General features: G+C 38.9%; 1 protein-coding gene across 1 annotated transcript in view; it reads right to left on the bottom strand.

Moving 5' to 3' along the window:
• Positions 1–24,105, bottom strand: part of LOC107042457 (cryptochrome-1) — a gene marked incomplete at its 5' end in the record, with an annotated part of 374,360 nt that overhangs the window by 192,308 nt on the left and 157,947 nt on the right. Inside the window, 1 exon segment of the mRNA XM_015263504.1 lies at positions 20,553–20,782. Coding sequence (XP_015118990.1) covers positions 20,553–20,782 — 230 coding nt within the window.

Here is a 24,105-nt window from a genome sequence, read left to right as displayed (position 1 = left end):
CGACCGATCACTCTCTGTTCTGAAAGCCTGCAACTTCAGACTGCACTGCGGGATTCAAAAAGCAACTGTCAAGCTGCTTGCGAAAGACCGTGGTGAAAGTCAGAAGAAGGGTACATAAACGTACCAGGAAAGTAGTCATCATTATGGCTGCAACCCGGGTGCACATTGTACAGATAAATTTGCATCACAGCAAAGCAGCCTCGGCTACTCTAGTCAGGCTATTAGCTGGGATGCAGACTAGACTGTGCGGAGGCGATAAGGAGGACGTCATCCACATTTTATGTGAATGCCCCCTATTAGCACTCCGTCGGTATAAAATCTGGGGCCAGGCTTTCCTGGAACCAGAGGACTTACAACAAGCGGCTATCACTAGCCTTATTAGCCTAGTGAGAAACACAGGGCTGGGGCTGTGGGACTGACCGAAACTAAGGCGGATGTTACAAACGATCATATGATTTAGGTGACTCTGGGCGCTTTAAGTGACCAGCCGCGCATATTTTATTTTATTCTATTCTAATTGGGACTGCTCTACGATTTGGAGATTTGATCTCCTTCTCTACAATATATTTACTCTCAACAATTTGCGATTTTGGGGTTGGACCCCGGGTTCCCCCTATTGGGTGTTTCCGTCCCCTCTCAACTGGTGAAGAAGCCTCAACCTGCTTCAGTTGTTTTGGCTCCTCCATTTTTGTCATTGCTTTGGAAACAACAAAAATGTTTCTACTCTCAATAATTTTACTCTCAACAATTGAGGAAGTCTTAAGCTGGTGTGGTTGTTTTGACCCCTCTATTCCTCTTGTTGTGTTGCAGCAAACAGCAGGAATTTCTCTACACTCTACAATTTCTTTCTCAACATTATTAATTTGAGGATTTTCATTTGGGGTTCTCCCAAAATGATTTAATTCTCCCCTAATTTCCTGGTGAGAAACCTCAATATTCACCTGCGATTTTGGATCCTCCTGCCCCTCATTTAAAGAAGTGCTCCCAGGATTTCTTCTCAACATATCTTCTCTACTAAATTTGATATTAATTTCTCCAATATATTGGGGCGTTACTATACAAGTTTGGGGCTGACCTCCCCAAAAGCCCAGTGGAGAGTGCTCTACGTTTGAATCAATCTCAACATTTTTTTCAACTGGGGTTTTAACCCCCACCCCAGAGGTCTGCTCGAGTGTGACTGAGTTACGTTTTCTTTTGGGATTATTAACCTCATGTCCTGAAACCATTTCTTCGGTCTCTACATTAAATACTCTATAAAATCTACTCTCAACAATTTCCACTCAACATTCTCCAAACCCTCAGACATAACCCAATCCAACGCGTGGTCAACTAATACCTCCATAATAAATTCACTCCTATCCTCTACTCTAATATTTTTATCTTCAATTTCTCTATAAAATTAGTCAAGAATTTCCTGGGGTACTCACATTGTTTCCCACTGAATTCAATTCCCCAGTTTCTCGCTTGCTCTACTGTTTCATTTAAAATTAATTCATACGAATGCTCATCATAATCGTCTTCACCTATACTCTGTTTATCGGGGATGGAATACCCCTGATTCTAATTAGGATTCGTAGGAAAATACGACTGGTAATAATGAGGATGAGGAGAAGCCCAGGACGTAAGCAGAGGAAAATTTTCTCTCTCCCCCTCCTCCTCAACCTCCCGACTCAACTGCGATTTTTTGTTATGGTGAGGTGTCGCTTGAACTTTACCCGCAAGCTGCTCAACAGAAATTCTACTCCTAGATAATTTTTTCTCAACTATAATATTTGATTCGGCCCTCGTGTGAGGAGGGACATGTGAATAATTCCATGAGTAGTGGGGATGGTAAGGGGATTGAACCGCCCCGCCGAATTAAGGATTATAACTCTGACTGATGGAATAAGGAGAAAAGTATGCAGGATGTGTGAATGTATACATTGAATGTACGTGAAAATTTTGGGATGTGGGATAGTGGGGGTTGGGAGTAGTTGTCTCTACGTTCCCTCGTCTTGCCTATCCTCACTCACGCGTTCCAAAGACTCTCTCTATGCCTATCAACAGCAACAGCCATCCCGACAAATTCACTCGACTACAACTCAATGATTTTAAATGAGAGATTGAAATATTGTATTGGGTGAAATATTATATCGGGTGATTGATATATTATATCGGGTGCGAAAATTCCTTCCTGAATTACGCTCAATTCTACGCAATGTAAGCAAGTCCAAATGTAAACACTCTATTACCCACCGTGTGACTGCTCGACTCTATTAGTTTTATACTCAAGAATTTTTTCCAAGAATCCGAATAATATCGATTATGCCCGCCCCACGTTGGGCGCCATTTACTATAGAAAGTTGTGACGACCTTCAAACTCAAAAACACCTAAATGACTTTAATTTTCTCTAATTATCGCCAGAAACTATCTCAAGTCTTTTTAAAACAACCCACCGTGCACCATTACCCAAAAGGCGCCAGTCTATTTTAATTATTTCTACACCTTAGCCAAATAGACAAATGCCAAACCGAATTTTCCTCTCAACACTAAAAATTTCTCAAAAAAGTCTCACCAAATCTCCAATCCGGACTCTTTATTACAAGGGGGAGAGAGGACGATACTCCCTTAATCGGGATTTGGATTTTTGGTAATTAATTACGACGCGACACAATTTATATGTTAAAAGATCAAATGTATTCGCAATACTCACAAAAATTGTAATTAATAATTTCGAAAAGAAATATAAGAATTCCTAGGCCATGAACATAAATAAATCTGGATGGACCACTGGTCCCAACCAGTGCGAAAGATAGAAATTAATTAAATGAATCTCGTCTCTACAATATAGAAAATGATTTACTAAGACTCACTGGTCTCCCGAAATCTTCTCAACGAAATTAATATAACTCAGAAGTTATTCTCAACAGGTTCGCAACTGGAGCCTCGACCTTGTAACTTGAATAATGCTCAATACTACAACTTGTCTCGATTCATCCAGTCCAGGGCCCCAGAATCCGCTCTAGCTGCTCCAGACCGTCGAGATCTGCAAGACGCCTCAAAACTCGACTTTACTCTACTCAACTCAATTCCAGCTATTTGCTATGGAGATTTCTCTACGACTTCAAACTGTTACTCGACTCTATATACCTGCTCCGCAGATTTCTTTACTACTCGGGGAGGACTGACGCCACGCGGCCAGTTCGCCAAAAATCATACTCAATCAGAGTGCCTACCCCCTCTCTAATAACTTCAAATTAATCAAATCAAATCCTAAATGCCACCTGGACTGGATAATCGTTACAATGTTTAATTTAGTTTTGACTCAAATTCTCAATATAAAAATTTCTCCGAATTTATTATCGTAGTGGATTTTCTCCCACGATGCTTCCTCATCCTGGGGATGATTCCCCAGGTTCGTCCAGGATTTTCCTTGACTCCGGCATTTTCTGCCCTTGTCAGAAGTCGGAACTTCTCCGCTGTAGGTTGACTCCTCTCCTCGGGCAGCGAATCTGGTCCGTGCCTAGGTGGTCAGCGGGTTCCAGTTGGCCCCAAGAGATGTTTCTCAGGGCCGTCTTCTTCTTCTCCTCCAAATCCTCTCCTCGACGATTCCTCTCCTCGATCATAATTCCCAAATAATTAATAATAATTCCAATTGGTTGGAATTTTCTCAATGGCTCCCTCGGTTTTTATCGAAAGAAAGGGAGCTTGAGCTCCCCCCGAGACTCAAGATTTAATTAATTATTTTAATTTGAAATAAAAATAATTAGAACCTGTGACAATCAGACTGTCACAACTTCTTCATGCTCACGAAAAGGAAAATATCTAACCCCCTCCACAAACCTAAGCAGCTCTTCGAGAAACTGGTAGTTTGGTTGGTTCAATAACTTAGAGTACACATAAATATTTTCAAAACGTAAACCGTTTGAGTGTGTAATAAGTGCTAATAAAATATTCGTTTCGCCACAGTTAGAAGGTTCACATATCAAAACTCGAGCATTATTGGGTAATAAAGGACCCTGACGTTTTTGCTTTATTTGGTGACCTCCTGTAATAAAATAATCAAAATTCTTCACAGGCAGTTTGTTTGCTCTTTACAGTGCATGATGGTACTAATAATGGTATAATAGTTCCATGTTATTTATAGTAGGATTTTTTGGAGCATTTCTCAGTCTACTATGGAGCGTGGTCGACGCAGGAACACAAAAATGGGAAGAAGTATTGTGAATACGCTTATCAACAATTTGCCTATTGAACTCCATTTGCCAGGCTATCAATAGTACGGTCCTGGTACCAAATTGGCTAAATAATTAGCGCGTGGTAATCCAGGAATCAACGAACTTGATAGAGCTTGTGAACAACACGAAATTGCATATTCTAACAATCGTGATTGTTCGAAAGCTAGACATTCAGCGGATAAGAAACTTGCTCAAGAAGCATTTTAGCGAGTGATAGCTAAATTTTCTACAATTGGAGAGAAAATAGCCGCTTTAGGTGTTAGGAATATCATGAAAGCCAAAGTGAAGTTTGGAATAGGAATGAAGAAGTCAAAAACAGTATGTGAGAAAAAAAATAGAAAGTCTAAAAAACAGAAAAAAATATTCATTAACCTACGTTGTCAATGCCGTACGATCAATAGTGAAACTTGTAGACAAGAATGACTTGAAGTTGGCCCTCAAGACTGCTCGTGAGGTTGTGAGAAAAATTGGTGGGCGGAAAAATATTTGTTATCCTCGCGTTTTTCCCATACCTGCTAAAGTTGGTGGTATTTTACCCTTCCTCATACCGTTGTTCGCTGGACATAATACTACCGAAGCTCTCATAGGTGGGGCTACTGGAATTGCTACAGCAGTCAACCATGCTCGAGCAGCCAAGAGTCAATTAGAGGAGAGTAAACGACATAACTAAAATCTATCGCTCTAGGGAAGGGTTTATATTTGAAACCTCATCGTTAAGTCTTAGGTAATCGCATACAACCTACTTTAAAAAACGTATAGAGCTAACTCATCGAACATTAACTGATATTGATCTGATAAAGTATGCTATAAAAATAGTAATTCCACATTTCCGTGAGGTATTCACGAGGAATGCTCTTCCGAGAAGTGGACCCTGGAAACATGAGTCAGGAATTGTAAATCTCTATAATCGAGATGGTCCTGGAATACATTGGGTAGTCTATAATAAAGTTGATGATAATATCACATACTTTGATAGTTTTGTAAATTTCTAACCACCGCCTGAATTGATCAACTATTTCGGTGATGGTAGCTATATAAAATATAATCATAAAAGGTATCAGGAATATGACACTGTTATATGAGGACATCTTTGTTTGAAATTTCTGAGTGGAGGCATATAAATATCGTGAGAGATTTACATCTCATTTTTGCTATAGATAGTGAATAATTCGCATTGAACCTCTCAGAGTCATCATCTGTCTTGGAAATCGCTTATTTCCCCCCCAATTGAACTTTGATCAGCATCGAGATGTTATTTGTTAGGTCTTGTAGAACTGCTAATCTTTAACTCAATTCCCAATATTGATATCGGGAAAAATCAGTTTTGCGTTGACAAACATGAAATTACCATTCCAACTGGACGTTATGAGATTGAAGACCTTGAAGGTTATTTGAGGAAAGCTCTTTTTTCTCTAGGCATTTCCTTAAGCCTGAAGCCTAATAATAGTACTTTGTGTAGTAAAATTAAATGTTCAGAGACAATTGATTTCACTCATCATAATAGCATTGGGCAACTCTTAGGCTTCAGATCAACTACACTTGAAAAAAATACCGTACATATGTCAGACTGACCAGTCGCCATTTCATCAATTAATTCTCTAAGAGTGGAATGTATTATCACAACTGGTGCTTATATCAATGGTCGAGCATCTCATACGATCCATGAGTTCTTCCCAGCTGTTCCGCCTGGATATAAGATCATTGAGAAGTCTTCCACCATCATTTACCTACCAATCGCAGTACGAACAATAGAAAATCTCGAAGTGAAGTTGGTTGATCAAGATGATCGCTTCGTGAATTTTCGTGGAGAGATTATATCAATCCGATTACATGTAAAGTGTGAATGATGGGTATAGTATTAGTTGTATAACTTAATCTTGAGCTTTTTTTCACTGAGTAGGTTGTCTTACTTGAAATTTAAATATTTACGCTCCCGTTTCCGATGTTGAAGAGTGAACCTTACAATTTTCGATACAATATATGCTATATCTGGAAGAGCAGCATAACTTCACAAAAGAGTAGTATAGACGATGGCGACCGATACGCAGCACCTTCGGCAATGTATTCTATACGAGTTCCAACAAAGAAAAAATGCAACTGCAGCCCACAAATCGATTTGTTCTACTCCCGGAAAGGATATTGTATCTTATAATATGTGTAAGTATTGGTATAGACGCTTTAAAGAAAGTGATTTCGCTCTCAGTGATCGGGAGTTTCCTGGACAGCCTCTGAAATTTGAAGATGCTGAATTGCAAGAACTACTCGACAAAGACAACGCAAACCCAAACAGAGCTCGCAACTCAGCTAGGAGTTACTCAAGGAGCAGTCTCTAAACGATTACATGCAATGGGAAAAATACAAAAGGTGAGAAGATGGGTTCCACACGAACTGACCGAATCCACCCTCAGTCAACCCATCAGCACTTGTCTTTCGCTGCTAGCCAAGTGTCAAAAAAAATTTTGTCAAAAATTATGACAGGAGATGAAAAATATATTTTTGTTTGCCAATCCCAAACGGAAAAAGTCATGGTTGGATCCCGGACAAACATCGACATCCACTTTCCAATAAAAAATTCACATGAAGAAGGTTCTCCTCTGGATCTATTGGGATATGAAGGGTATACTGTATTACGAACTTTTGGAAACGGGTCAGACAGTTACTGCAGAACGCTACAATTGACAATTGAACACATTGAGCTAGGAACTTGATGAGAAGAGGCCATTTACTGGGCAAGGGAGCCGGAAATTCATGTTGCTCCATTATAACGATCGACCTCATCATGTTGGTCGCGCTACTCAGAAAACGATTTTAAGCTTGGCCTGGGAGGTTGTCTCGCACGGGGCTTATTCACCGGACTTGGCCCCTTCCGATTACCCTCTGTTCCGGTCCATTTAGCAAGCCTTGGAGGAAAGCCGCTTCCAAACTCTGGACGATATATGAAAATTCGTCGATGACTTCATCGCCTCAAAACCTACAAGTTTTTTCGCGATGGCATTCGTATGTTGCCCGATCGATAGCGCAAGGTCATCGAAAGCGATGGACGATATTTCTAGGATTGATCTAGTATTTATATATTTTATAGTATACAATTTTTTTGACAAAAAAAGCCCAACATTGAATTATACACCGAATATTTAATACAAAAAATGGGTGGGACTTATAGAAGCCAATTACAATGCCTCGATCCAGTCACTCGTCCCAGGCGACTGAAGGGGCTAACACGTCAAAAGATCCAGTTTCTCTCCAGTTTGGGTCTGAAAGTGAAATCGCAAGAAAAAGTAGAAAAGTCAATACCCAATTTTGCTGCATCATCATCGGTTGTGTTACACCATGAAAGAGATTTTATCGATCAGGAAGCGAATCATCTTCGATGAGTCAATAGCTCATTATGAAATTGATGCATATCAATCATATCATTCAACAATTTTCAATAATTCTGATGAAATCCGAATCCCTACACAGTATCAAAATTTATGCACATTATCCAGCACAAGTTCATTATATATTATCCTGCTTTTAAGCAAAACCGATGATACTCCAGCAATAAGTACGAAATTTGTCAATAATAGTATATGCTATTTGTTTAAAGAAATACGATATGAGTTGAATGGTCTTGTTATTGATCGATGTAAAAATGGTGGTATTACCACATTGATGAAAAATTATATTTTTCAATCACGCAGTCAAAAGTTTATCATCGGAAATGCTGGTTAGGACCTGGAATCTAGAATTGATCGAAAACAAATAACTGATGATAACGGATGTTTTGATGTATTTATATACCTTCACCTGATTTAGGGTGTTGCTGAAGATTATAATCGAATTATCGTTAATGCAAAGCATGAATTGATTCTAACAAGAGCCAATAGTGTTATCGATGTCGTGAAAATCACTGCTGCTGCTGATGGTGCGAGAGAACGTTTCAAAATATCAATATTCAAAATTGAGTGAGTGATGCCTTACGTGACAGCATCAGATAAACAGAGAACTCAATGATTCAATCATACTGCACGTGACGAATCCATACCAGTAAGTTATCGTATGTGGGAATTATACGAATATCCACTCATTCCAGTCACCCAAAAACACATTTGGATTGTAAAAACATCTACCCAATGAGAAAAGCCAAGGTTTGTCATCATAGGATTCCAAACTGGACGTGGACGAGATGTTCTTAAGTACGCCAGCCATTTCGATCACGGTAACATACGAGATGTGAAACTATTCCTCAATTCTCAGAGTTATCCATACGGAAATCTATACCGTGATATGCAAAATAACTAATATACTCTTCTCTATGAGATGTATACCAACTTCCGATCTTCATATTACGGAAAAGATTCAGAACCTTTCTTAAATAAACCTGATTTTTTAAAACATGCACCACTCATTGTAATGGATTGTTAGAAACAGAATGAGTCATTGAAATCGGGTCCTGTTGACATTCGCCTAGAATTGGAAACGAAGAACATTTTTCCATCTGCCACTTCAGCATATTGTTTAATTTTACATGACCGAATTATTGAATATAGCCCACATAGGAGTAATGTGAAAATTTGGATGTAAAAATCTAATAGCTTATTTTCTTTATTTATTTTATTTTATTTTATTGGTTCGGATAGACCCAATAGCCAAATGGATAATGACAGGGTCACTACATAACATATATACATATGAATCAAAAATAAAACATAGCAAACGAATTATGTGTCATCAACAGGGTGTTATGGCGAAAAAGGTTAACAAAACTTAGAGCTATACGTTAGTGTCTGAAACATAAAGCATTGTACTTAATAGATATTTGTACACTTTCGATCCAATTACAGTTATATTGTCCGTATAGACATCAATGTCGGTATCAGAACTAACTAGATCGTTAACAGCTTTTTTTCAGTCTATAAAGCGGCGAGTGCAAACTTAAAGTCGAGGGGAGTAGAGGGAGATAGAATAATGCACGTGATCTGGAGTGTAAGAGCGGGACTCACAACGTTATACGTTCCAATAAGGATTGACAGTCTATTTTGTTCTATAAGAGTTTAATGATGAACATGATGTCCGCAAACTTCCTTTTTTCCGCGAGTGAAAAAAGCTTTGACTCCACACAGAGCAGTATATTATCCGTCCCCTTATCCGGGTAAACGCCGGTTGATTTACATAATAAAAAATCAGGCCCGCTCGCGCGCTTCGCGCGCTCACTCTTTGAGGTGTGACCGGCAGTGGTGGGTGGAATTGGGTGTGACCCATTACGGGTCGAACCAATAACTTCCCGACCGATTCCCATTGGTCTGTTCATTAGAACAAAAAACGCAAATTTTGAAATTTCCATCTTGATAACTACAAAAAGGCTGAGACGATTTTACTTGGCATCCACATAAAATCGAATTTTATAAAGATTCATCGATCGTATGAGCAGAAATCAAATCCCATTATTTTTCTACGTGGAATTATTGAACTTTCAAAAAAAAAATCATTTTTTTTCGTTTTTAACATGTTTTATGCAAATAACTAACAAACTGCTTAGGCGATCTGTCTCATAATCTACTCAGTTCTAAGTTACGTTGACACGCATCGATTGAAAGAATAACCAACCAATCAGAGAGTCGGGATAGAGGTAGAACGAGTAATCTGGCTGTCTAGAAACCTTGACACCGTTTATAGAGAGCAGCGGCTATAACAAAGTGGCGCTGTGGTACGTACATACGCGTCTGCAAGATTACTAGATACCCAGGTTGACACAGTAGTTTTGTCGCTGGGCTCATTTCCGGCTCTCTGATTGGTCAATTACGGTCGCTGGGCTCCATCCCGAGACGCTGATTGGTCAGAAACACAACATTGGAACATGCACTGTCGCAACCTGAATATCTAGCAACCTTGCGCGTTTGAGTAGATCACAGATGGTCCTTGATTGACACATAAAGAGGCTCTATGGACAACGTGACACTCTACCCTATTGACTGCCGCGTGAAATTTGAAAATTCATTCCATTGGGTTCTTGGAATATAAGATAACACTCAACATGGAAATATCCAGAGGCTAAGTGAAATTTTAATTGCAAAATGAGACTTTTCTTATCACAGCCTTTTTTTCCAACTTGATTTCTTCAATTTTGAGTTTGTTCAATATTTCTAATGTAAGGAATTACAAAAAAAAATAATTTATGAAAATTCCATTATCCGAATAACGAGACAACCGCTGAGATGATTTTTCTTTTAATTCAATAAGATTTACTCTACACCGAGATACGTCGATTGCATCCAAAAAAGTTCAAATCACATCATTACTCTAGGAGAAATAGAGGAAATAGTGAAAAAAAACCTAATTTTCGACGTTTTTGCACATATTTTTAGCGAATAACTGAAGAACCGCTGAGGCTATAGTCTTCACAATCTAATCAGTTCTAAGTTACATAAAGATGCGTAGATTGAAAAAAAAATCAAATTGCATCGTTGATTCAAGAGAAATCGCGCCCCAAAATTTTCGAGTCACATACATTCGCACACACACACACACACACACACACACACACACACACACACACACACACACACAGACATGTGTTCAAAAACATCATAGAAAGATTTCAGGAGTCATGAAACGTGGAGATATTATTAAATTTCCACTTTCGATTTTCGGGGTCATTACAATAACTTCCTCCCTTCGGGTCGGGAAGTTAATACTTTGAAAAGCGCCTCTGGATCGCTTCAATTTTATTAGAGTATTTATCGTACCCAGGTGACCAAACAGCACTGGCGTACTCGAGTTTTGATCTAACTAAAGCAGAGTACAATGTAAAATCTTGAAAAAGAAATTGAATAAATAGTTTTTTTTTTTCAAAAAGAGAGTGTTATAAATTATTTTATTTGTCATTCCCTTTTTTTCGTTTTACATTCAATTTCAGATTGAAAAGAATGATGAACTGACAAAAATATTACAGTGACACTATGCACCAATAATTTGTCCTCTTCTCAATAGTTGGTTCCCCTTCATCCGATTGATCCTCCATTCTTTCACACTCCAATTTTGATTTATTGGTCTCGAATTCGAGTATATCTGTTATATAGTCCAAAAGGAATTCTGAAGCGTTGTTTCCAAAATATTTGCAAATGATATCGGAATAATCAGAGGCATATGGTGGGATTGCAATCAACAACTGAATTCTGCTGGGTGTTAAAACACTCATCATCGCGGAGATTACATTGAATACTAATTCTGTAGAGATTGTTAATACAGATTTGACCCCTCTAGATTATGTCATAGGAAATTTGGGGGTAATAGCTTAATATTGATCTTCTGTAGCAGCAAACAAAATTCATCAAAATTCTGCGAAAAAAATTTCGGTACATCCTTGCAACGTGATACCCGATGATGTCATATCTGAATTTCATCATCTGTTTCTGGATCGTGACACAGCACTTTATCCAGAATCTGCCCTGTATACCTACTCAGCAACATCCAACCAGTTATCTGCCCGCTCCAAGTGATGTGTTGGCAGAAATCACAGTATGCTCATTCCAAACGTCTCAAAAAAATTTCTCAAACGTCCTCCATAGTAAGCTGCACCATACAAGTTGCGATCTTCATCAATCATGGCAGCTATCCTATCCTGAGGAAAACCAGCTCCCACACCCAAACCTGCATCATCATTAACAGCACCACGCTCACCACCATCAAGACCAACACTGGCCGGGTTCAAATTTGCATTTATGTCCCCCAGAACAATAACATCCCGATACTCCATCCAATACTCAATAAAATCTCCTTCGAAAAAATGTAATGACAACCTCATCAATGCGCCCCGAAGCAACAGCATTGTCACCAACAGGACCTGTAGCTCTGGCCTATTCCACAAACTCCATACGAGCCAGTAAGCCATCAAATTTTTGACGAAACTCAGGACCCGTACCACCATCAAGCTCACCACCAGCCCGCTCAAGCGCACGAATACGCTCTTCGACTGAAACAATTCGTGCATCCTGAGCCGCCAATTGTCCCCGCATCTCATCCAAAGAAGCCGATAATTTATTAAGTTGATGGAGAAGAGCAGAAACCTTCGTATCCAGACGAGCAAACTCAGACGCCTTCCGCGCATTACCAATAGTAAGCACGTTCAAATCACCTCGCTGTTTTCCAAAATCAGCACTGAGCCTATTGAATTTTGAAGACAACTCACGCATCGTAGTCAAGACTGCATTATCACCACACGAGACTGAAGACGAAGCATCATCCTTACTCTTCTCTTTCTCCTTACAACCCAAGCATGCTTGCTTTGCCAAAGCCGAAGCTGCTTGAGCAACAGTAAACTGAGCGTAGTATCTCTTCTGAACACACTCTACATGGAAAACATGAGGGCAATCACCCAGCGGACATACTGCCACCCCTGCTGAGGGACCCACATCCAGTCTACAAATCGCACACAATGTCATGACGGCACATCGTGCCAGCATAACCAACAGCTGATCACAACCCACAGCAACGCCGATATCAGAAATGTCAATTAGGTGAACGGCAAACTCACCAGCCCGAAACAACAATTCAATGTTCACACCAAGTCCAAAATAATAATTGTCTAGAGCGGTCCACATCCACAGACATGCACGGAATCGTAAATACACCTCACTCGAATAAGCAAGAAACCACAGTTCAATGTACAAATATCGACAGGCCATGATACACGCATCAAAACAAACCCAAAAGGAAACCTTCACGGATAATCCTGCAAATAATCTGTCCCTGCACTGACAACAACATCAGTACACACAAAAGCGCTAAAAGTTCTCACCAACACACGCACAATCGCAAAAAACCACGGCCGGGACCCAACAGTTACTTCAAAAGCAAATATGAGAAAATGCCTAAAAAACAGACCTAAGTCAGTAAGTAAGACAGTAAGACAGTAGTAAGCGAACCGAACTCACGGTAGCTGAAAGACACTTTAAAAATTAATGTCTCTGCCAAAAACCACAATTCCAAACAAAACTGAACGACTGGAAAGCAGTCAACAACACGGAGCACAGAAAAGCACGTCCGGCAAGCATGACAGCGTATCAGCTGTCTCTAGTGTAACAGCGTATTGTGGTACTATATGCAAGACAGGAGCAATTTCTCACTTGTTTGTATGTATTCACCGAAATTTGTTTCCAAAAGAGGTGACTGCGACCAGTAAAACTTCGAATATGATCGGTCATTGGATCATTTGTCCTGAATATCAATATACTGCAATTTCTGCGACGAATCAGAGAATAAACAACCAGCACATAATTAAATCCCACGGAATAGATTGGCATGAAGGGGAGGCATCGTCGAAATATGTCCATGCAGTATTAGGTTTGATTACGAAGGGGATGAAATACGTAATTGCTTAAGGTCATCAATAAACGAAATTCAACGCACAAATTCTTATCAGGGATGTTATGAATTTGAAGAGACATATCCGATTACCTCTATTCGCTTGTGCACCAACACCTGTGACGTCGTGCATTTTGCATAGTACGTTGAATGAACCACACAATATTTATATGCACCAACCTCAGAATATTTAAAATCAAAGCGTGGTTGACAGTGAATGAAGGAGGGTCAGAAAGATTATTGCAAGACACACCTCTGTCCAATGAACACACTAAAGATTTTGGAAGTCCTACAGTAAATTTCGGATCATACTGTCGGCTTAGACGAGACCGACAGCAATAGTAGCTGAGGATGTTACTTGGGCAGCTTCGGACTACCCCTCATCGTGCCTCAGCTCGCTTCAGGACTCAGTAAGAACTAACAAATCTTCAACTGCTGCTTCCAACAACTTCAGCATCATGACTCAAGCATATGTGGATATTACTGCGTACTGTTTTTGCTTTGTATACCTAGGTTTGCTACTCCTGAGTAGTTCTATCATTTATTTATCAGTAGATTCACATCTAATGGTCAATTAGTGCGCGAATACTATGATGCATTCATCCATTAAAACGAAATTGTATGCCTGAAGGAAAATTATTTACTGATCGCAGGTATAATTAAACTCCGTGGAACCAAAAATGTAAGTAGTTAATAAGAAAAAATTGTACTTCAATTGTAATTCTTGGGGGCAAATCTGTTGGGGACTAAATATAAGAATTAAAAATGTAATGCTCTGGTGTTTTCTCATCTCCTCCTTGTAGTACCGCTACTATGACGCATCTCAAAGTCAACAGTCACTTGAAACTTACCACTCTGCTGCATCGGAGCTGTGCTAGTTTGGTCAGCCAAGTGCTGGGGTCGAGGTGACTGCTGGGGTGGGCGCCACAATAGCACCTACAGGGTGTCCCATAGGAATGTTTTAAAACTAAACTCATCGGCCGACTCATCCAAAATAACCTTGACTCTCTACATTTGTGTTACGTTTACTAAGGGCCAGTCAGTTTTATTCCAAGTGTGGCAGGAGCACCTCCGTAAAGTTAGCGGAGCAAGGGCTAAAAACACCACTTTTTTTCCACCAAAATTAAGTGTTTTTTATGTGATTTATTGGTGCTGAAATAAAAAAAAATGTGCTCCAGCCCTTCAGGGGTTTAAGGGTAAGACCATGATTTTTAATGATCGTCGATAAAATTCATATGCCATTATTATGTGCTTTTCACGTGCTCCAAAATGAGGGGTTGAAGGGGGTGAAGGGAGGTAAGGAAAACCCTTTACGCAGAAATACGTATAATGGAGTGTTAAGGGTTGAAAAATCGAAATCAATGTTGATTGCAAGATATCCTACGCCATAATTATGTGCTTTTCGCATGCTCCAAGATGAAGGAAAAAAGAGGGGGGACGGAAGCATTTTTTGTGAGAATTCGTATTGAGAGGTTTCAAGGGTTGAAAAATCCCATTCAATATTAATCTAAAAATACTCCATGTCATAATTATGTGTTTTAAACGTGCTCCAAGATAAACGCAGAAAAAGAGGGGGTGGGTGGGGGAAAGAGACTTTCAGCTCACAGTTGTACTGAGAAACCTGACAATCGATTTTTTTTTTAATTCATATTTCGTCGTGGAAAATATGTGTTTTCCATATCCGGTATTAGAAAAAATCGTGCTCCGTTCTTTGCGTACCTATAACCTGAAAATCGACCCGATGTGCCTGAAATATCCATCACATGACCTGAATTGAATTAAAAAATCATGTGCTCTATGATTAGTGCACAAAAATAATTCGTGCTCGAGTCATAATCATAACGGAGGCATCAGGTACCGCTATGACTTTCAGCGCTTAGACAAGTGCCACTATTTTCTTTTTTCGTTCTCCAATTTGTCCTAAAAAATATTTGGATCTAAACCAGTTGCTAGCGAAACCACTTTGAGGAGGTTAGAATAAATTTCTTTTCATATTGATTGTGTGACACAACAAAACACATTACAGATTTTCGTAGAAATCCCGTTGGTTTCTAGTCATGATAATATTCTTTTTCTAGAATAATTGAAAATTTCGAGGAATACAGCACTTTGGATCATCATAGAGCTACTCTTCCAGGTCCCTCATTCTCTGCTGCAACAGAGGAGAAGGTCAATGAAGTTGAATAGTATTTCAAGGCAAATCCCAACTCGTCCATTCGGAGAGCCGCTTAAGATTTAAAATTGACCAAATCAACGTTGCATCGCATCCTCCACGTTTTTTTGAAGCTTCATCCATATAAAATATTGATGTGTGAGCGTTTGACAGAGGAGGCGATTCTGAGACGAAAGGACTTTTGTGAACGAATGACACAAATGTTCGAAAGTGGCGAGCTGCATGAAACAGCAATTGTTTTTCCCGACGAGGCACAGTTTTGGCTAGACAACTACGTGAACAAAAATAATTTAAGATTTTGGGGATCTGAAAAACCTAATTTTTTGGTTACGAAATCTGCTCATCCACAGAAAGTCACTCTTTGGGCTGCTTTGTCCATGAAGGGTGTCTATCTACATTTTCCGAATCTACCGCTACCGGGAATGAGTACAAAAGAATGTTAGAAACAAAATTCTTCCCTCATGCGAGAAAAAGAGGGCTTCTCAATGGGTTTTATTTTATGCAGGATGGAGCAGCTCCCCACCGTTCTCACGAAGTTTTCGAAATTCTTAATAAAGTTTATCGCGGTCGAGTTCTTGGTTTGGGATATCCAAAATTTTGTGGAGAGGGAATACATTGGCCACTCTATTCACCAGATTTGAATCCGTGTGATTATTTCCTGTGGGGTTACATAAAAGATTCTTGTTACGCAAAGAAGCCAAAAACAATCGAAAAGTTGATAAACAACATTGAAAAGACTGTTCACGCTATTCCACAGGAAACATTACAACGTGTATTCCACGGTTTTAGGAAACATTTGGATTATTGGGCCAGTGTTGATGGCTCTGATTTCTNGAGGTTTCAAGGGTTGAAAAATCCCATTCAATATTAATCTAAAAATACTCCATGTCATAATTATGTGTTTTAAACGTGCTCCAAGATAAACGCAGAAAAAGAGGGGGTGGGTGGGGGAAAGAGACTTTCAGCTCACAGTTGTACTGAGAAACCTGACAATCGATTTTTTTTTTAATTCATATTTCGTCGTGGAAAATATGTGTTTTCCATATCCGGTATTAGAAAAAATCGTGCTCCGTTCTTTGCGTACCTATAACCTGAAAATCGACCCGATGTGCCTGAAATATCCATCACATGACCTGAATTGAATTAAAAAATCATGTGCTCTATGATTAGTGCACAAAAATAATTCGTGCTCGAGTCATAATCATAACGGAGGCATCAGGTACCGCTATGACTTTCAGCGCTTAGACAAGTGCCACTATTTTCTTTTTTCGTTCTCCAATTTGTCCTAAAAAATATTTGGATCTAAACCAGTTGCTAGCGAAACCACTTTGAGGAGGTTAGAATAAATTTCTTTTCATATTGATTGTGTGACACAACAAAACACATTACAGATTTTCGTAGAAATCCCGTTGGTTTCTAGTCATGATAATATTCTTTTTCTAGAATAATTGAAAATTTCGAGGAATACAGCACTTTGGATCATCATAGAGCTACTCTTCCAGGTCCCTCATTCTCTGCTGCAACAGAGGAGAAGGTCAATGAAGTTGAATAGTATTTCAAGGCAAATCCCAACTCGTCCATTCGGAGAGCCGCTTAAGATTTAAAATTGACCAAATCAACGTTGCATCGCATCCTCCACGTTTTTTTGAAGCTTCATCCATATAAAATATTGATGTGTGAGCGTTTGACAGAGGAGGCGATTCTGAGACGAAAGGACTTTTGTGAACGAATGACACAAATGTTCGAAAGTGGCGAGCTGCATGAAACAGCAATTGTTTTTCCCGACGAGGCACAGTTTTGGCTAGACAACTACGTGAACAAAAATAATTTAAGATTTTGGGGATCTGAAAAACCTAATTTTTTGGTTACGAAATCTGCTCATCCACAGAAAGTCACTCTTTGGGCTGCTTTGTCCATGAAGGGTGTCTATCTACATTTTCCGAATCTACCGCTACCGGGAATGAGTACAAAAGAATGTTAGAAACAAAATTCTTCCCTCATGCGAGAAAAAGAGGGCTTCTCAATGGGTTTTATTTTATGCAGGATGGAGCAGCTCCCCACCGTTCTCACGAAGTTTTCGAAATTCTTAATAAAGTTTATCGCGGTCGAGTTCTTGGTTTGGGATATCCAAAATTTTGTGGAGAGGGAATACATTGGCCACTCTATTCACCAGATTTGAATCCGTGTGATTATTTCCTGTGGGGTTACATAAAAGATTCTTGTTACGCAAAGAAGCCAAAAACAATCGAAAAGTTGATAAACAACATTGAAAAGACTGTTCACGCTATTCCACAGGAAACATTACAACGTGTATTCCACGGTTTTAGGAAACATTTGGATTATTGGGCCAGTGTTGATGGCTCTGATTTCTAAAACATTTACTATTAATCGCACCTGTCACGTACAATTTTTGTAAGCTACTATTTTTGTTGTATGAATTACATGTTTCAAGAATGAATATACGGTGACATAAAAATGACATCTGTCCTCTATCAGGAACTGTATTCCTTCTCTTTTTCCCTGTTTCCAGTAAAAAAAATAATCAAACAGTTTTCACACATTCCCATGGGACGCCCTGTATACTATTAACAAATAATGTCATCTTCTTAACAATTATTGCAGGGGCCCAATTCGTCCCTTCAATACAGCAACTTCAGTAATCTTCGATTTTTCGTTGTTCTCTCCTTCTCGTCACTTGCTCCACAATACTGACTAGGAAGTGGTGCCCTCTGGGCAACTCCCTGAGGCTCATCCGAACTTTCTGAAGGTCTGCTGGAGTCACTCATAGATCCTCGGTTCCACAATGTTCTCCGCATACGGTGGAGCGTAGCAACGCCAAATTCAATTCAAAATGAATACAACAAGAAATAAGCATGAACTCAAAAATCTCTCTGTTGAATCTCGCTATTAGTTGGTGACTTCTCGTCTGGCGATTTTGATCAACATAGCCCACACGAGGAACGGTCGATAAATGAGATTAAAATTTGTGGTGGATTTGTCGCGTCATAACGAATTTTCCATTATTAGAATTATGAGTGCCGATGTGTAAATATTAATGAACGTTTTCTGCTTGATCTAGGCGCTCATCAAATCGGAGACAAGAAATGATGCGATATGACGAGATAAGATGAATAAGACATGAAGAGACGAGTATGATTTGAATGGTGGATGAAGATAAATACGATATAAATGGTCAGAAATTGAGAACACGAGTAGTCGGCAAGGAGTATTAGAAATGACCATTGCGTGCTCCAGTTTCTCTTACCGACATCGTTAGTACGTATTCGCGCTACTGTGAGACGCGAGCGCATTTTCTCTAATGTATATGTATCACTTGTAGGCTGACCGTTGAAAGAAATGTTTCTCAAATAAAATTATTTATATATGATGACGTTTCATGTTATTTGTCCACATCTTCCTCAATAACATCCTTTCACTTTTTATATACTGCTATAACATTTATTGAGTTATTTAAAATTCAATTGAAATTATCGCCATTATTTTCGCATTTGTGAATAGATCAGTAGGGCCGGTTCTGTCCCAACAGTCTACCGGAAGCCTGACCACACAGCCTCCGCGAAGAGATGGCTGGGTGAAAGGGATAATTAATTCGCGGGCTCATTAATTAATCCATTGATTAATTAAACAATCAATTAATTAGTTTATTAATTAAACAATCAATTAATTAGTTTATTAGGGGCCTTAATTAGGAGATGGGGGTAACAATGAGGCGCCATAAATGGATCATAAAGCAATTTCGGGCCCGAGGTATACTTAGTGAACTTTTGATATATTCAATTAGGATATCGTCAACTGTGACTGTCACGTAGTGATGCTGTCGAGACATAACGAGAATTATTTTGAAAAGATCATCATGGTCTAAAAAAATATTGAGTTTAGGAATCGTCGTAATCTCGAAAGACATTAGATCGGTCCATCTCGTCACGAACTTGCAAGAATCCATCACGTCTGAGTTTCAGAATCTACTCTTTTTCAAATGTTTGTCTCGATATCTGTCTCGTCTCGTCTCGTGGACTTATGAAACCGAAAATCTCGACATCCAGGCAAGATAAATCCTCCCCAAATGGTGACGAGATGCACCGATCTAACGTCTTTCAATATTGCGACGATTGCAAAACTTTCGATGTTTTTCCAGACCGTGATGATCACTTCAAAATAATTTTCGACTAGTTTTGACGGCATCATTACTATCCCGGAATAAAAAAATAACTTTAGGTTAAAGTATGTATACATTTATGTAAAAATTGGTGTGCCTTTAGGGGATTTTATACCTTAGGGTATAACAAAATGCTTTTAAATCCCATTAAATGATGACACAACGGTTGAACGATTACGAATCGCGTCAAAAAATCAGGGGACTGCCATTTTTCCTCACAAGAGTTAAAATTCGCCAGCGTCATACCTCGTACGAGTCAAACGTGGCAATCATCATCACCCGCGAGGTGAAAAACTATTACAATGGTCAAACTCAATCTCAAACTCAATGGTCAAATTAGAAAGGCTAATCTCAAGACGGAAGCGGTGAGGGGGGCAATCTACAGGGCAAAACAACCAAAGGCGCATGGATCTAAAGATCATAAATAATGCGAAATAATCAGATGACTCACGGGTTTGACTCGTATGATCGCTTAAAGCTCCCATGAGCGTACGAAGAGGCTGCTACATAACCGATTTGACGGTAAAAAATGATGACACACAATTGCTGCTCGAAGTGCAAATGGAAGAAACATTTCAAATCTACACATAGATATACAAGATCGAGTTGAATAAAAATATCCAATAAAAATTGTCACACCTTTTTGTAGAGATCTCGGAGTTGATAGTAAAAAAGTCGCGTACTGAGACAGCCAAAGCGTAGGTATGGAGAAAGACTTGTCTGACTTGGGAGTAAAGATTGTGGAGTCATCTTCGGACGACCGAAACTTGCTACCCAAGCCTTTCGCTCCAAATGCCGCTCAAGTCGGATGAGTCCTTCACTTTCACCACCTACCCATACTGGAGGCTGCAGGCCCTCGGTGTCAAATCCTACGAATATATGAAGTGGGCGTATTCGATTAAATACTACATTGATTCCACTTTATCGACGATTATATGGAAGAAGTATAACAACTGTGCATTATAAGGATGATCATGAGAACAGTTTACGATGCTTACTGGTGAACAACAAATTTGCTTCTGTGTAATTTGTTCGCACAATGACATCGCATTTTTAAAAATGTTGAAAAATGAGAAATATTATAAATTTTACCATAAATTGACAGAATTTGACAAAGTTTGGTGGAAATTTTCTGAAATTTTTAGAGCGAAAATGTCCAGATATGAAATTGGTGAAATAATAATAAAATGGTGCATATGATGTCATATTTTGACAGATTCTATCCTAATGCATATGTCATAATTTGTCATAATTATGTTTTCTGACAAGCAATCATGCTCCAAATATTCTCGCAAAATATTGAAATACCCTGATAAACAAACCCAGAGTTCGCCTAGACTGAACTCTGAGTTAATGTTTAAATTTCCCAGGATTTCTCTCTTCTCTCTGTATTTTGCTCATGAGTTGACTGAGAGTTTATTCTGGGTTTGATCCATCACGGTACGATATCGTCTGTGCCTTAATTACATAGTAGTCCAGATGATGATATACTTAGATTAATGTATGCTCTATTGTAACGTGACATTTTCAAATGAGGGTTGAAAATGCCTATTACCTTCGCCCTCCTTCCTCTGAATCTAGTTAAACTCAAAACTCAGAATTTATGGACACCAGGTCATTTTTATCCGGAATTACTGTTATATCCAGAGTAAATTTCTAATTGAAATTAAAAGATTATTAATCAATCAAAACTCTTGGAATGCATAAAGGTGATTCCACTCGCCTTAAAATGGGAAACGGAGGACATTTGACAATTTCTTTCCGAAATCGTTCAAAGTCGAAATCGAAGAGTCAGCAAGATTCCTCAGCGATCGTTGCCTTTCAGCAACACCGAAAAATCAATGTAACGTCAACAAAAAGTGAATCGAACACATACGACGATTCCAGACAACCCATGCAAATAGCAATTAAGCTTTCCCCCACCACTAAAATTTATCGAAAACTAACGACCGAATCACTCCCAAAAATTACGGAGATAGTCAGTCGCTCTCCACACCTAAGAACTTTTGTACTAGCTTCAATCCGCGAAATTGATCCTTCAGTTTTAACCCCAGAAGATATTTCTTTTTGGTGACCTTACGGTAAAAGAGGTGATAAACTTGATAATTGATTGGGCAAACCGTAACCTTAAATCAAGAGTAGGATTTTTGTCGCGCATAAACTTTTGGAAACGAACTCGTCTAAACAAACTGAAAATTAAATTCAGTTTCAAGTGGAAGACGAAAACTTCAGAAATTCGAAGGGCTCCAGTAATTATAGTTATCGTAGCAGCCGCTAGATAAGCTGGTTCTGACAGCCGAATTTTCACAAAAGGAGTAATTTGAAGAATCCACATTACAACCAATTTGAACCGAATTCAGGAAATCATCAGGAAATTAATTAGTAAAATGGAACTCCACAAATTAGAGTAAAAGCAATCTTGCCCCTTTTTCACTCCAAACTTTCTTCTGAATTAATATCAAAATCTATGTATCTAAGCGTGACAAAAATTGTTAATAAATGAATAATTGGGATATTTCAACCAGTGACAAATATAAGTTTTGGCAATCAATTCAATCATAGTACATTAGAGTACAAGGACGCAAATTTCGTTTTCAACGAACTTTATTACCGAGTGCTCTATAATATTTTATGGCAAGTCGTGCAGAAGTCGAATTTTGAGCAGGCTGCGCGAAGCGCAGCGTGCGATAAACTCGACTTATTGCACGGCGCGACATAAATAAATGAATACCCTTCAGGCAAAAGTAGTTTATTTAGCGTCGTCCTCAAATAAAAATAAACCTCAAAGTGAATACGAGTTGTAAACTCTTCATTTTGTTAGAATTCGAATTAGTTAATCACGGAAGTAAAATACAAAATTTAATTCATGCCCTTCGACGTTAGGCGACCTCTCCGGACATAACAATTACCAAACTGGAAAAATCGGCAAAACAATTCCAATTTATTCAAAATCATCCAAAACGTACTCAAAAAAGAGAGAAAACTAGATTTTCAGGGAAAGGTCGCGGTTCTCGGGTCGCTCAGTATGTTAGGTTATGGAGAGAGGGGTGGAGTTCGGATGGAAATGGTTTATTGGGCGATCAAAACTACAAAGAAAAGAAGTCGACATTGTCCTTACTTATTCCACTATTGAATCTTCAAAGTGAACATTTTATACAATTTTCATATAAGAAGAATAAAGGAAATGGAAATTTTACACAATCATGATAATAAAGCTAATCTTTAACAAAAGTCACGATAGTTTAGTTTCAGACTGATTCTAATTCCATCTCATTAGAATCGGCTCAATATTATTTCTTGAATAACCAAATTCCTCGGGTGTTGTGGAAAACACGAGTATAATATCAAAAGTTAGGAAAATACAAGTTTATCCTTAATACTCGAGAATTCTTGGAATCGCCAAGAGAGATAAGCGAATGCCCATGAGAGTGAGAGAGAGAGAAGAACATCAAAACCCAGCGTTATACGTATAGCGCATGTGCGAAACAGTATCTCACAAATTCATTAAGACTAAACTCGCGATTTCTCAAAAACGGTAGAGTGAAATTTCAAAAAAATAGAGCAAGGACACTCGGGATAGTCCAGAGAAAATTCTTTTATCAAAATCCTTTTAATTGGTGCGGAAACGCCCACCACGGCGAGGACCTCCCGAAAAACTCTGAATAGTATCGGAAAACGCAAAGGCGTAATTGCCATTCCCTTCAATTTAGCTAACATTTCGACCAAATAAAACCAGTTAATTGATTAATTATTTGACCGAATTGGGCCAAACAGATAAACATTCGGATAACTCCTGGGAGGTTTTTGGCACTCTTCGCGGATCGGTTTTCCAGGATATATGGGGCTAAAAGACAATTAGTCACGAATTCCTCTGAATAAATTTTATTATTTTTCGCCATAACTCTAAAGCAACCAGGCAATTCGCCGGAGACTTGTTTGGCTCGCCCCAAACGACCTTCCACCAAAAACCAAAGGTGGGTATTAATCCCCGAAAATCCAACTTAATTTTGAACCGCCGTTATTTCAACCTGGTCTAATCGATTACCCGCAAGATTTACAATAGAGTGAACCCCATAAAAATTATCGGATGACTCTAATATATTAGCCCTTCTTCGCGATACTTTTATGGGGCCTTAAAAACGTGTAAGGAAACAGATTTCGACAAAAATGATTTTAAAAAAATAATACACTC

This window comes from Diachasma alloeum, unplaced genomic scaffold (assembly GCF_001412515.2).
Source record: "Diachasma alloeum isolate Michigan unplaced genomic scaffold, Dall2.0 Dall_scaffold_00471, whole genome shotgun sequence".
Lineage (NCBI taxonomy): Eukaryota > Metazoa > Arthropoda > Insecta > Hymenoptera > Braconidae > Diachasma > Diachasma alloeum.
Note: the sequence above shows the minus strand (reverse complement) of the source record. Positions and strands in the feature narration are given on the sequence as shown.